The sequence below is a fragment of the Pipistrellus kuhlii genome, unplaced genomic scaffold (genome assembly GCF_014108245.1).
Source record: "Pipistrellus kuhlii isolate mPipKuh1 unplaced genomic scaffold, mPipKuh1.p scaffold_m20_p_2, whole genome shotgun sequence".
Taxonomy (NCBI): domain Eukaryota; kingdom Metazoa; phylum Chordata; class Mammalia; order Chiroptera; family Vespertilionidae; genus Pipistrellus; species Pipistrellus kuhlii.
The window spans coordinates 185,107,253-185,122,055 of NW_023425515.1; the positions used below are offsets into that span (position 1 = coordinate 185,107,253).

At 51.8% G+C, this 14,803-nt stretch overlaps 1 protein-coding gene across 2 annotated transcripts; it reads right to left on the reverse strand.

The window, feature by feature from the left end:
- Positions 1-3,107: 3,107 nt before the first annotated feature.
- Positions 3,108-14,509, reverse strand: PLA2G5 (phospholipase A2 group V). 2 transcript variants are annotated; one of them, XM_045585096.1, is made up of 6 exons: positions 14,161-14,509; positions 12,720-12,759; positions 9,541-9,590; positions 7,873-8,017; positions 4,752-4,858; positions 3,108-4,055 (listed from the first exon to the last, which is right to left on the reverse strand). In XM_045585096.1, the coding sequence occupies exons 3-6, from the start codon at positions 9,578-9,580 to the stop codon at positions 3,931-3,933; spliced, it is 417 nt and encodes a 138-aa protein (XP_045441052.1). In that variant the 5' UTR covers positions 9,581-9,590; positions 12,720-12,759; positions 14,161-14,509; the 3' UTR covers positions 3,108-3,930. The 2 variants fall into 2 exon arrangements, with proteins under 2 accessions (XP_045441052.1, XP_036302159.1); XM_036446266.2 differs by lacking the exon at positions 12,720-12,759 and having other exon boundaries at positions 14,161-14,508.
- Between the last annotated feature and the right edge of the window lie 294 nt (positions 14,510-14,803).

Below are 14,803 nucleotides of genomic sequence, written 5' to 3' on the forward strand. Positions count from 1 at the left end.
ATGTGTGGGATGGTCTCTCTGGCTAAGCAGACATGAGCGCTCCAGTTTCCTTCCCAGGCTGGTATGAGTCCCAAAGCAAGTGCAGAAGCGAATCTGAAAGGTGACCAGAGCTGTCCTTGTGTTTGAGCAGCATCTGGGCACATGCAATGGCTAAAACCTCATCTTCAGAAGCAAGACATGGAGGAAGTCTGAGGGCACTGAGTTGTATCCTTTGGTCCCCTGAGAATATGGCCTCGCCTGGCAGTCTGTTGGGGTGCCCATCCCTTCATCCAGCTCAAGCCCAGACCAGGGAGACATCCAAGACTGGGAAGCCAAATGGTGAGCCCAGCGCTTGTCCAGACTGCCCCACCAGAAAAGTCAAAATACCATGACCCCTGTATTTCCTGCTCAGCCCCTCAGTTCCTGTTCCCAGGTGGGTCTGTGAAGTCTTTATGGGCAGAGACTATTCATTTGTTCATTCAATCACTCAGTCACTCAACGAACATGTGTTGAGCACCTGCTATGTGGCAAGCATGCTGTTGGGCACTGGGGAGCCTGTTGTGCCAACCATGGTGTGGTTGGAGCAGCAGAACTACTAGGGAATGCCAATGTATAAAATAAGGGATTTTTTATTACAGTGATTTTACTTTCCAGGACTGTGGGAGCCAGTAAAAGAGTCTACGTGAGGAGCTTTCTTTCTTGCTTGCTTGCTTTCTTGCTTTCTTTTTAAATATATCTTATTGATTTTTAAAAAATATATTTTATTGATTTTTTACAGAGAGGAAGGGAGAGAGATAGAGAATTAGAAACATCTATGATGAGAGAAACATCGATCAGCTGCCTCCTGCACACCTCCTACTGGGGATGTGCCTGCAACCAAGGGACATGCCCTTGACCGGAATTGAACCTGGGACCTTTCAGTCTACACAGGCTGATGTTCTATCCACTGAGCCAAACCAGTTTAAGCTCTTTCTTTCTTTTTTAAAAATATTTTTTAAATTGATTTCAGAAAGGAAGGGAGAGGGAGGGAAAGAGAGAGAAACATCAATGATGAGAGAGAATCAGTGATTGGCTGCCTCCTTCACACCCCTCACAGGGAATCGAGCCTGCAACCCGGGCATGTGTCCTGACTGGGAATCGAACAGTGACCTCCTGGTTCATAGGTCGATGCTCAACCGCTGAGCCACACCAAACAGGCGAGGCTATTTCTTTTTGTGCTGGTGCTGCTGCCTGAGGTCTTACAGCCTACGTGGCAGGGCCAACTGAACTGTGGAACCCCTGAGGGCAACCTGGGCCCCCCCTCCCCCTCAGCCTCTCACCACATCCAGGTCTCCAACAAGAGAAGCTAAGGAGGCCACCTGGCAGGATCAGTTCCAAACGCCAGTCAATGACCTGTATTTCCGAGGCAGCCTGCTGCTGAATGTCTGTGTCTGTGTTGTCTAATTACCTTTACATAAAGCCCAACCCAGGGAGGCATGTGTGGTCCAACCTGTACATCTCAGCATCTCCGTTAAAAAGAGGGCTATGCCGCTTTGAGAGAGATGATCTTCCTGCTGTCTCTCTGGCCAGCTAAGACAGAGTCCGATACAACAGCCAAGGAGACCGCCTCTTCCCCAGTTTCAGCCATCACGTGGCTTTCTTCATTTCCGCCAGAGCTGTTCACAGCCCTGAGGGCGGGTCCAGGGCAGTGGGCCTGGAGGTCCTCAGTGGGGTCCCCTCCCCTGAAGATGAAGCCCAGAGCCCCAGCCAGACTCACCAGCCCAAGACAGACTCCCAGGAGGCAGTGAGAACAGAGAAGGAAGGGAGCTGGTTCTCGGGTGGAATTCAGGGGTGCTCCTGAGAAGCCCCAATGTGGCTGAGTCCCTGAACCACTCCGGGTTCCGTTTCCCTCCTGTGTGGGCTGGAGTTGAAGACAGTGGTTTAGGACCAGCATCTGTTGCTGATGTGCTGTGTGACTTCGGGAAAGTCTCCTAACCTCTCTGAGCCTCAGTGTCCTGGTAGGTAAAAGAAGGTTCTCCATGGACCCTGCCATCTCAAACCCACGTCAGCTTGTAATGTTGCTTTCAAAACCTCACAGCATCCCTGGCCCACAGATGCCTGTGGGCACGTGTCTGAATCCTGCAAGTCTGAGCTGGGATGCCCCAGGGAGAAGGGCCTGTTTACAGCCCCTTCCTGCAGAACTTACCAGCAGGACAGCACCTTGCCTGCCCCTGGCCCTGAGGGGAGGGAGGAGCCTGGGCTGAGTCTCTCCTTCATCATCCAGAATACTGCGATTGAAGAGAAATGGCATCAAGAGCGAAGCTCCCCATTTTCCCCCATCCCTGTTTAAAAATGGAGTCAGGAAGTGGCTTTGATGCAAAAACAAAAAAAAATTATGAGCAAATTGGACACGTGAGCCCCATTTTCTGTATGATGTTGTCAAATATAGGCATGAGACCATATCACACTTTTCTGAAACACCAGCACATTTAGGGCAATCAAAAAATCAAATTTTATTTTGAAAATGTTGAACATTGGCGCTTTTTAAATATCGATCCCATTTATCATGTGGCTATTTGGGGGTCTGTGGGTGGAAAGAAGCCAAAGGTCTTTCTTCAGCGGGACTCCCCTTTGTTTTAAAATATGTCCTCTCTTCCTGCTGCCTCGGTATTCATTTACAGATAATAGATCAGTTGGGCTTCTTACTTGGTAAAAATAAACCCCATAGCTGAACTCTATGTAAGAAAATGTTCTTTCTGTGAAATCCCAGAATCTCAGCATCTCTGCGTCAGCACTAAGGTGGCTTCTAAGCTTTCCAATTTACATCGCAACAAACATTACGGTTTCTTTTCTTTTTCTTTTTTTTTTAAAGACAGTATCAGAGCCTGGCCAGTGTGGCTCAGTGGTTGAACATCAGTCTGTGCACCAAAAGGTGGCCAGTTCGATTCTGGTTGGGGCACATGCCCAGTTGGGGTGTGTGCAGGAGGCAGCCTATTTTTAAATATATATATATTTTATTGATTTTTTTACAGAGAGGAAGGGAGCGGGATAGAGAGTCAGAAACATTGATGAGAGAGAAACATCGATCAGCTGCCTCCTGCACACCTCCTACTGGGGATGTGCCCACAACCAAGGTACATGCCCTTGACCGAAATCGATCCTGGGACCCTTCAGTCCGCAGGCCAACGCTCTATCCACTGAACCAAACCGGGTAGGGCAAGAGGCAGCCTATTGATGTTTCTCTCTTGCATCCATGTAGCTGGGACTTGAACATGGCCCTCTCCGGCCTGGAAGCCCAGGCTGGTGTAACTGTCAATCACCTTCTCTCCACCCCCTCAAGGAAAAATGAGACCCAATGCTTGGCTCCAGGGGACCCCCCAAGATTTGAGAAGATGAGCCCCAAAGAAGGCTTGACACTCATCTCAGAAAACCTTCTACTAGTTCCTGATCTGCACCTTCTGTTTCTGAGAGAATGCAGCAAACTCTGCGTTTAGTGCCCCAGCGGCAGGGAGAGAGGCAGAGGCCCTCCCGCAGCAGAGGGACATGCCTGCGAGGCTTTTGTTAGTCGTCAGGAGAAGCGCTACTTAATGAACACGTGGCAGGTTTATGGAGTCAATTTAGCTTCTCGTTGAGTAAGGTTCTCTAGAGGGTGGCAGGAACCGGAGAGGAAGTGCATCCCAGGAGAGTCTTCTTCCTGGAGACGGGGCACTATCTTCAGAGGCGAGGACGACGGGCCTGGCGTTCGGAGTGAGCCAGGGACCTTGACCTTGTCAAGTCCTATGACCAGTCACTCTCTGGGGATTCTCTGGAGGGTGAGGAGCGGCTCTGGGGCTCCTCCAAGCCCAGTGGACCATCAGGAAAGAACCAGGAGCAAGACCTGGCAGCCCTCTCAGGAGCCCGGCAGAACCGGTGAGTCCCGTGTGGCAGGGGAAGGGGGCAAAGTCCTGGTCTGGAGGCGCTCACGGAGGGCCGCTAGGTGCAGAAGATGTTGGGATAGTATTGGTAACTAGGGTTGTAGCTCTTTAGGTTTCTCTTCAGGCAGTAGACGAGCTTCCGGTCACAGGAGCAGAGCTTCATCTGGCAGGGGGCCCCCGTTTCTGCAAACAGGACACCAAAGACAGAATGAGGACCATTCCCTGTACGGACACAGACTCCCAGGCTTGCTTCAGTCAGGACTTGCTTCTAGACTGAGCAGATGCTCTGTCTGCTTCCTGCTCTGAGGGAGCACGCAGTCTGATGAGGGGGGGCACAGCATCTATACCAGGGGAATACATCCTCTGATGGGAAAGGCCCAGCTGTCCGGGGAGAGGCTTCAGCCTCAGGGACACAACGCCTGCCCAGGAGCTCCAGTCTCAGCAAGGACACACGTTCCCTCAGTCTGATGGCGGAGACAGCTCCTGTCCTGGAGGAACCCCACTTTTCACAGAGACACCACATTCAGACTTAACTTTGAACTCGGATGGACCTGAACTTGAATCCCAACTCTAGCTGTGTATACTGGCAAGCCTTTATGTTTCCCTTTCCTCATCTGAAAAATGGGGAGACTGAACCTACTCACAGGGTATTTTCGGGGAGCTAGTAAAAAAGGAAGGAGGCAAACGTTTGGCACCTATTGAATACTCAATCTAGGACAACAGATAAAGCTGCAATATTATTGCTCCTCTTACCCCCAGCTCTCTCCCCTCCCTCTGCCCCCCAAGATATAGCCTGGCTGACCTCTAGGGGCAGCTGAACTCAGAGCCAGCAGAGACCCAGGCTCTTCCAGTGGCCTGAATGGGAAGCCCCAGCCTTACCACAGGTGACCAGGCCCCGTGAGACACTGTATTGGTAGTACTGTGTCCGGATGTAACAGCCTTTCTCCTCCAGCAGCCCATAACAGCGGTCATGTATCCAACAGCACCTGTCAATGCAACACACTTCCATCCTGAGAGGAAGGGGCATGCCATTTAAGCAGAGGCCACATCGGTGGGTGTGGTCTGGCAGAGATTGAATTTAATAAGAATATGCCCTTCCTCTAGGGCGCCTGCCATTGGCTAACAGCTCACTGACCTGTTTTTTTCTCCTTAGCTCATGGTGAGACTACATTTCCCAATCTCCCTTGCAGATGCAAGTAGTCACATGACTAGCTTCCAGCCAGAGGAATGTGAGCAGAAGTGATGTACACTGCTTTCAGACCTACCCATAAAAACCTCACATGTTATCCTCTACTCTATCTTGCTCCACCTCAGCTGAATGAAGGTGATCCAGCCTAGGACTCTGAGGCCATCGGAGATAGAAGAGCCATAAGATGGAAGGGACCTGGGTCCCAAAATCAACATGTTTGATTGAACTGTTATAAGATTTTTAAAAAAAAAAAATGTCCACTATGCTAGGTGTAACAGATTGCATTAATTTTTTTACTTACAGAAACGTTGAGAACAGTGTACATAGTATTCCCATTTACCCCACATTCAGTTTCTTCTATTAGTAACATCTTATATTAATATTATACATGTGTGTTGGACAAAAATAGACAGAGGCAAAGAAGCATTGAACAGACTGTCAAACTACAGCGGGAAGGTAGGGGAGTGTTGAGGGGGGTAAGAGATCAACCGGAAGGAATTGTATGCATGCATATAAGCATAAACAACAGATGCAAGACACTGGGGACAGGGTGACGAGGGCAAGTGGGGGGGGGGGTGTGGGCGGAGGAAGAGAGGCCAGGGGGAGGAGGTCAGTGGGGGGGAAAAAGAAAGACATATTATTATTATATTATTAATATTATTATATACTACTATTTGTAATACCTTAAACAATTAAATTTTAAAAATTAATTTAATTTTAAAAATATGATGTGTTAGAAATAACAAAACAATATTAATTAATTACTAAATAAGCTTATATAATAAAGGCATAGTATGCAAATTGTCCCCTCCACCATGAGTTGTCTTAGAGTTCAATCAGGGGTCAGGGCGAGCCAAGGGGAGGGTGTCCGTGGCCGGCAGCTGTCCGCTACTAGGGACCCTACCAGTGCATGCATTTTGTGCACTGAGCCTCTAGTAATATATAATTATTGATTCATTAATTGTAAAATGTTCATGGCTTTTTCAGATCTCCTTAGTTTTTATGTAAGGTCCTTTCTATGTTCCAGGATCCCCTCTGGGACCCCACATGACATTGAGTTGTCAAGTCTCTTTAGACTCCTCTTGACCATGGGGATTTTCTCACTCTTTCCTTGTTTTCGATGACCTTGACAGTTTTGAGGAGTACTGGTCAAGTATTTTGCAGAATGCCCTACTATTGGGATTTTTCTGACATTTGTCTCATATTATATGTTTCTTTTTTTTGCTCAAATGGTCCCAGCTTTGGCCATTGGGAGCTCGTTGGGTTGGTTCTGTGCTCTTCGGCATTTGTTTGGGGTGGGGTTTGTTTTATTTGAGCACTTCTTTACTTTCTGATTTATAGTATAAAAAGCTCCAGGATGCCGAAACCTGTTTGATTCAGTGATAGAGTGTCAGCCTGTGGACTGAAGGGTCCCAGGTTCGATTCTAGTCGGGGGCATGTACCTTGGTTGCAGGCACATCCCTAGTAGGGGGTGTGCAGGAGGAAGCTGATCTATGTTTCTAACTCTCATCCCTCTCCCTTCCTCTCTGTTAAAAAAAAAAAATCAATAAAAATATATTAATAAAATATATTAATAAAAATAAAATATATATACAGATCATCCTATATATTTCCTGCACTAGTCCTTAGCATCAGCCATTTCTCTATGGAGCCTTGGTTCCTGGGAGAATGATAATAGAAACCAGATCTGGACACTAGGAGTTGCTTATTGCTACTGAGAGGTTGTTTCTTGTAGGTCCTCTCAGCTGATTTTATATATATATATATATATATATATATATATATATATATATATATGTGTGTGTGTGTGTGTGTGTGTGTGTGTGTGTGTATCTATATTAACCCCATCTATATACACATGTGTACATATTTCTATATGTAACCATCTGCATCTGTATTAAGCTAAACTGGAGCTCATATTGATGTCTCCAACTGTAATCCACCACCACGTAGGTCATTCTAGCTTCCTGTCCTTGCTTGTCTGCAAACTCCTCCTCTAGCAGTGAGGATCTCGGCTCCAACCATCTGCCATCCATTCCCTGAATTGCCTCACTCCCTCATATATGTCTAGCAGCCTCAGAATTGTTAACCCAGCAGGTGGCATTTTCCAAAGAGCAATCTCTCTCATCCCCCCCTGTTCTGGAACTTCTACACTTCCCAATCAAGATGTGGAAACTGGGTGCCCTCCCTCTTAAAGCTATTATGATTGCCTCAGCCAAAAAGAAGGACCAGCATGAAATTCCTGAGGCTTAGTCATAAAAATGCTATACTCTTGCGTCTTGCAGTCTTGGGCCCCTCACTCTTAGAACCCAAGCGTCACGGTGCTGTGAGGACGTCCAAACAATCTGGGCCAGGCCTGGGTGAGAGGAACCGAGGGCCCCCAACCCCAGCCCCAACTGAGCTGCCAGCCAGCTGCCAGCGACCACGTGCCCGCTATCGGAGTGCACCATCTGGATAATGACTCATCCAGCCTCAGTCAAGGTGCCCAAGCTGAAGCTGGGTGGCACAGAGACAAGCCACCCCACCAAGCCCTGCCCAAATGGCAGATCCTTAACAAATCAAGGGCCATCATTGCTTTAAGCCACTACATTTTAGGATGGTTGTTACGTAGCAATAGACCATCTGATACATTAGGCCACTGAGATTTGGAGAGTTATTAGACATTAGCATGGGCAAGTCAGTTAACCTCTCTGACACTCAGTTTTCTTATCTATGAAACGGTGCTTCGATTCCAGAAAGGACATGAAATGAGAGGAGGTAATGGGGGTGCAGAGCCTGGAGCGTGAAGGGCAGTCATGATCATCAGCTCACCAGTCAGTAATATCCTTGGGAGTCCCTCGACCGCCCCAGCCACAGTAGCAGCCGTAGAAGCCATAGTTCGTCAGGGCATTCTTCCCCGTCACCTTCTCAATCATGGACTTCAGTTCTAGCAAGCCGCCTGACACAGCGGGCACACCTGAAAGACAGCCCAGCTTTCCCAGCATGCTCCTGCCTTCCTCCCACCCCAGGGCTGAGAGAGGCCCAGGTGTCTCTTTTTCCTCCTCTCCATCAGTGAGAGAAGGACAAGGAGGCAAGGGCAAGCAGCATAGAGAAGTGGTTACATGGTTGGACTTGGAGAAGGAGCAAGCCTGGGTCCAGAACACAACCCTGCTGCTGACTCACAGGAGATGTTGCAGAGGGCACGTACCTCTTGGACCTCGAGTTCCTTTTTCCTAAAATGAATGCCTGCCTCCTGGAGTTGTCATGAGGGTTGAACTAAGGTAAAGGACATAAATTTTGAGCACAATGGCAGCTACATACTAAGTGGCCAAGAAATAATAGGTATAAGTAATACAGTTGTCTGTATGAAGCTGGTTAATGGGCTCTTCCTTTATTGCCTAACAATACACACCTTTATCCTCCCACTAACACCATCCTATATAATAAAAGCTTAATATGCTAAGTGTCCAGTCGGCCGGTCAGCCATTCAACCAATCCAAGTGTAATATACTAATGATATGCTAAGGCCACTCAACTGCTTGCTATGATGTGCACTGACTACCAGGGGGGCAGAAAGTCCAAACAGTAGGTCAGCTTGCTGCTAGGGTCCAGCTGATCAGGATTGAATGAGACAAGCTGGACACACCTTGGGCCCTCTCATAGTCCCTCTCTAGATGGCCAACCCCCTGCATCCCTCCTTGGCCCCAATAGTATACCAGTGGGGTCCTTTGGCCTGGCCTGTGCCCTCTCACAATCCAGGCTGAGAGATGCCCCCGCACCCTTCCTGAGCACACAAATTTCATGCACCGGGCCTCTAGTTTAGAACATAAGAATCTTCAAGCAGGGTGGGACCCTTGGAGCTCACTGAAGCCAGCTCCCTCATTGTGAAGATTGGGAAACTGAGGCCTAGAGGGAAACGGTGGCTGTGCAGGGGTACACAGTGAGCCAGAGGCTCGAGGCCTCACACTCCTCCTGCAGTCTCCAGGGATTCAGAGACATCAAAGAGCAGGGCAGCCTGTCAGGGGCTGCAGGACAGCCTCAGGACAGAGACTGACCCCCATGCTGTGCAGTGGTCACACAGCACACTGGGAGGTGGCAGCAGGTGGGCTGCACACAAAACCTGCACAGGCCTGAGGCCTGGGGTGGGTGGTGCTTGTTTCTTCTTTTGCTGTGTTTTATCCCCCATTTTATTTTGTTTTGTTTTGCATCAAACAAACCAAAAAAGTAAAAATAAAAAATAAAAAATCTGCCTCCTGCATTTACAAACCACGTGGTCTCCCTAGAGCACAGCTCTTACTCATTACCGGCTAGATCCTGCCCCAGACCTGCTGTCATGACTGAGAAAACAGAGTCTGGGAGAGGCAAAGACTTCTGCTCACATCTAAACAGTCCATGCAGAGCTAAATCTCTACAGCCTCAAAGACGAGTCTCCTTGCCACTACCTGTTGTTCCTGGAGGGTAGAAGGTCACAAGTTCAAAGGTCAGGGGCCCAGCACTTACTGCAAGCCATGAGCCAAGCCAGCATGAGGATCCCCTTCATATCTGAAGTTCTAGAAAAGAAAACATCCCATGACATGCTTATCAGGAGATGTCCCCACAGCCCATTCAAACCCTGCCCCTGGCTTCCCACCAAGCCCTACCCTCTCGCGCTGGTCAATAAACAGGCAGCCCTAGTGAGAAAAGATGAGGCAAACACCTCAAGGAGTTGATCTAAGGGGTCCCTGGGTGCAGAGGGGCATATTGTCCCCAACAGAGACGAGAGAGAACTGTCCACCACAGATGCCCCCGGCTCAATTGTCCCTTCTGCAGAAAATGGCTAACAGTAACCAGAGGAAGAGGTGGGATTCTTAAATGGATGGAGATTAGATGGCACAAGTTAGGGGCAGGAATTGGCACATCCAGACAGGGCCCTGATGAAGGATGTCAGGGTCTTGCAGGAGGAAAGCATCCCCCAGCAAGGAGATTGGTGCAGGGCCAGGAGGGCATGGGACACGGATGGCGTGAAGTCCTGTCGTCCTTTTATCTGGGGCTTGAGGATCTGTTCAAAGATGTCTCTGCGCTGGTGATTTGAGGACAGAAGCTGGGAGGGCTCACCCCTCTCCCAGCGCTGCGGACAGCGCCCAGCCTGAAGCAGGGCCTCGGGAATGAAGCAAGAGCACCCTATGGGACGTGGCTCTCAGGCCTCCTCGGGGCTTTTGTGTGTCCCAAGCACTTTTGTCTTCATAGTTCCCTTCCTCAAAAAAAGAAAAGAAAAAAAAAAAGTGCTTTTTAAAAATTTATTTTACAGCCAAGTTGCTATGAAAATAAACACAATCCATGCTAGATTCATTATTATTATTCTTCATTTTTCATCAATATCAAAATAATTTATCATTGAAACATTATCTTGGGCCCAGGCCCTGGGCCTACCATAAGTTGACCCTGGGCGCTCAGGAGAGCTCCGAAGGGTAGGTATCATTGTCAGCCTTTTGCCAATGGAGAAGCATAGGCTAAGATGAAGAGGAGCACGCCACAGAATGCCGGGCCACTTGGGAAGCACGGGAGTACACTAGTGTGCCCCTCAATGTACTGCACAGCCCCCCCTCCCCAGAGGGAGGTTCTCTCCTTTGAGCCATGGAACCCAGAGGACCCAGCTTCCCTCCCCCCAGATACAGGAGTCCCTGGTCTGGAGTCCAAAGAGCTTACACCCAGAAGGCAGAGGAAATTCCATGTGTCTTACGCCCATGTCTGATTCTAACTGGGCGCCTCAGAAGGCCCTTGACTGACAGCTGCTTGCATTCCCTCCTTCTGTGGATCCCAAACCCTTGTTCATCCCCAGCTCCCCAGCTGGCCAGTAGTCTGCCATGATTTCCCCTTCAGTGCCCTGCTGTCCCTGAGTCCTGAGTTCAGTGGTCTTTCCGGCCAGTGCTGTGCCCCATGCCCTGTCCCCTCCCAAGGCCTGGCTCCAAAATGCCACTTCCAACTCCTAGGGCTCCTGGCTACTGGGATGCCCGCTCCCTGCCATCCTTTGTCCAGCAGCTCCTCTGAGTTTCAAGAACATTCCTGACAGTTCTGTCCACCCATTGCCTCTGCCTTGAGGGCTCTACATAGCCAAGGCCATGGCCCTAGACCCTATCCTTCCACGGCAATCTTTCTCCGCTGCTTCCTGGAGCTGTGACCGGAGGAAGGGGGCACCTATCATGCCCTGGGCACCTACAATGTGCCAGGCTCTGTCCACTGTCTCAACCCGCCAATGGCCCTGGCAGGTGACAACTGTTAGACCTGCCGGCACGGTGTCTGTCCCTCCAACAGCCATTTGTTGAAGAGAGAGTGCCAGTTGTTGGTTTTTACAGACAAGGAAACCCAGGCTCAAGGAGGGGAAGTGAGTTGCCCAAGGATTCAGCTCAGGAATGGGATGCAACTCCTCTACTTGGCCCCGCTGCCCCCGAGCAGCCCCTGGGAGGGAGCCACTTGTTCCCTTCCTCCACCTTACGATATTTTGACATCTAGGGGGACTTGCTGGGCTGGGAAGAGACATCCCCCCCAGGACTAGCTAATTCCTAGAGAGAGTCAGAGGCTGCCCACCTTTCACTCAAGCCATGCAATCCTAAATCCTCCTTGCCCAACCCCCTTTATTTAACACTCCTGCTCCCAGCTGCTATTTCCTCTGCCCTGAGTCACCTGAGGGCCAGGAGGGACTGTTGGGAGTCCCTTAAAATTATTCAAGACCAGAGGCCCGATGCACGAAATTCATGCAAGAGGAGGCCTTCCCTCCCCCGCTGCCTGCTCTGGCTTCCCGCTGGCACCCAGGACCTGGGCTTCCCTTGCAGCCTCGGCTTCATCAGGAAGGACATCCAGTCTAATTAACATATTATGCTTTTATTATTATGGATAGTCATCCTAAATTGCCCTTTCTTATAAAAAAACAAAAACAAAACAACAAAAAAACCACACACACACACACACACACACACACACAAATGCTTTCGCTCATCTTGCCTCGTGGTCGACCCGGTGCCTCCCCAGTGGCCCTGCATGCAGTGGCGTGTTCCCTTCTCTTGGTAACTGAATAACAAGCCATCTTTTAAGTGGTGCGTGTCCTGATCTAAATGCAGTGCCTCCCAGCACATTTTAGAACTCTTTTGACCTCTACCGGTGTGAGCGCGAGGCCCGGGACAAAGGGGCCTGAACCAGGCCAAGCTGCACCGAGAAGGTGGCAGAGGCACTGACCAGCCGCCTGGGGTGGGTAGGCGGGGAAGATGGACCTCAATGCAGCCGCAGGAGGAGGATGTGGGTGACTATTTTTACGGAGTGACCACACAGCAGGGAAGGAGTGAGCCGGGAGGAATGCTGGAGTGCAGCGGCGGCTGCGGTAATGAGAGGTGGAGAGCATGGAGACGGGCAGCCTGACAGCATGGCAGCGTGGGGGCGGGGCGGGGCCGGCCACTGCCCAGACGGGCCCTCCAGTCCACATGCAGCAGCCCCCTCCCCCCAACCCCACCCCGAGCTCCCAGGACCCCATCCGTGTGTCTTCCCCAGGAAAGGACGGCAGCACCCGCCCCACTGTCGGGGGGTGGGGGGTGTACCTGAGACCTCCTTGCCGTTGGAGGGGGAAGCAATGGAGGGCCAGTCCCTCTCCCAGCCCCTCTCCGTGCCCGCTGCCTCCACCCGCAGGGAAGGCACCCCAGAAGGAGACTCACCTCCTCACCGGTGAGACTTCTCTCTGTCCTCGGGCCAGGCCTGGAGGAGAGGCCGGGGTTGGGCCTGCCTGGTTTTAAGGGCCTGCCCTCCTGCCTGCCCCCCTGCCAGCTCTGGGAGGAAGCCTACGTCTCCCCCAAGACCCTGGGGACTTTTCCTCCCCGGGTTCAGAAGCAGCTCTTTCCGGAAGCTGGTCAGGGGCCTGGGCGGCTTGCAGGAGGGACATTGAGTTCCGTCTAGCTGGGGCCACCCACGGTCCAGGTCCCTCCGCCATCAGGGCCCGGGGATCTGGAATCCCCCTCTGGGACTGCCGCCCCCCTCCCCCCGGGCCACGCCAGGTCTCTGTGGAGGCCGCCAGCCCACGCTCCTGCTCGAGTTTCATTCAGGCTCTCTGGGCCTCACCCCAGGGACAGCCAGGCAGCCGGGGGCACCCCCTCCGACTCTGCCCCCCACCTGCCAACCCCAGCTCTCTGTCCTGTTCGGGAGCCTGTGAGAGCCCGCTCCGGAGTCGCAGTGAAATGTTTGCCAGGCACGGCTGGCACCTCTCTTTTGCACCCTACTCTCTACCGAATCGCCACATTTCTTCCCTCTGAGAAGGAGAAACCACCGCCTTGCAGTGGGAGACATGCAAGCTGGAGTGCCCCGGCTCAGCAGCTGTGCGACCCGGGCCAGTCCCACACCTGTCTGTCTGTCCCGGGACCTGTGACAATGATGCCCTCAGAGAAGTAAGGCCGGGTGGGGAGGTGTGCCACTCAGGGATTCACACCACAGGCTCTCTTGGGGTCACCTTGAAGCTCCAAGTCCTGGGTTCAAATCCCAGCTTCCCCCTCAGCTACCTCACCTCAGGGCGGATTGAACTTCTCTTGCCTGAGAGTGATTGGGATTAGGATTATATGATTTAATGCATTTGTGACAGAGAAGTGGCCAAAACGTGCACTAATACATAGCAGTGTTCTCACAAGGACATGGATAGCTGTCATCATCCCCCATCCCCCACTTCTTTTGATCCGTGCTCCCCATCCTGACCCCCACATGCACACACTGAGAAGACGTGGGTGTGCCCGCCCTCCTGTCCCCAAAGCCCCTCCTTTGGGCCCGCATGACCCCGTTTCTTCCGGGGCCCCCCCCCCCCCCCCCCGTCAGGAACCCTGTGAATTCAGTTTAATTCAGAGAGTGCCCACGGGGAGTCTGCCCGTGCCAGGCTCTGCTGGGGACCACCGTGAACAAGAGCGCCTCTCTGGCTGGGGACATGGGGAGAGGCATCCGTCACGTAAATAAATACACAGCGTGTCCCTGAGCAGCCGCTGCTGCGGGGAAACTCCTCCTTCTGTGTGTTTGTTTCTCTTCCCTCCCCCCCACCCCTCCCCCCTCGGCCTGCAGGCACACAGGAGCGGCCACCCTGCCCAGACGGGAGGAAGCCAGAAAAGGGAAAACAGCCCTTACCTCCGCTGACCTCTCTCCAGTTTCTGTTTCCTCCAAACGCCCAGTTTCTGGGCAGAGAAGCCTCCACTTGCTCATCGCCTTCTCCCTTCCGAACCCTCAGCTGCCTGGCTCCAGCTGTGTCCCCCAGCTGGCTCTCAGGGGTCCCCCAAAGCCTGGTGTTGCCCAAGCCTGGACTTCACCGCCTCAGGCTCTCAGGCACGCCATCCCGCTGACCGTCTCCTCCTCTCCAAACTCTCCCTCTGGCTTCTGAGGGGCCGCCCTGTCATCAGTGTCCCTGCCACTCAGCTCCCGTCTCTGTGGGCCCCCAAATACTGGTGTTTTCAAGGAAGTCTGCCCGCCCCCCGCCCCCACTCCCTTCATCTCTCCTGGGGTGAGCTCATCTGAGGTCAGGGATTTGGGTCTGATTTCCCCTCAGATTCCAGGAGCTTTTGTTGGCTGAGCAGCGTCTGGCACTCGCTCTGACTCAATAACACTGGGTGAACAAGTGATGGAACGTAGGCATGGGGAGAGAGCACAGTGTTGGGTCCAGGAGCCTGAGCTTCAAGTCAGACAGAAGTGGGTTCAAAGCTGGGTGTCCCCTCTGACTGCCTGTGCCACCCGACCTCCTCAGGCCTCAGCTTAATCCTCTGTAAGGCAGGACAAT

What these genes read in the sequence shown, in the direction of transcription:
- PLA2G5 (XM_045585096.1), bottom strand. Translation starts at nt 9,580, where the DNA reads ATGAAGGGGATCCTCATGCTGGCTTGGCTCATGGCTTGCA. An exon ending in GGCTTGGCTCATGGCTTGCA is followed by an intron (nt 8,018 to 9,540) that starts GTAAGTGCTGGG and finishes GCTGTCTTTCAG; the next exon opens with GTGTGCCCGCTGTGTCAGGC. An exon ending in ACGGGGCCTGGTCACCTGTG is followed by an intron (nt 4,056 to 4,751) that starts GTAAGGCTGGGG and finishes TCCTGTTTGCAG; the next exon opens with AAACGGGGGCCCCCTGCCAG.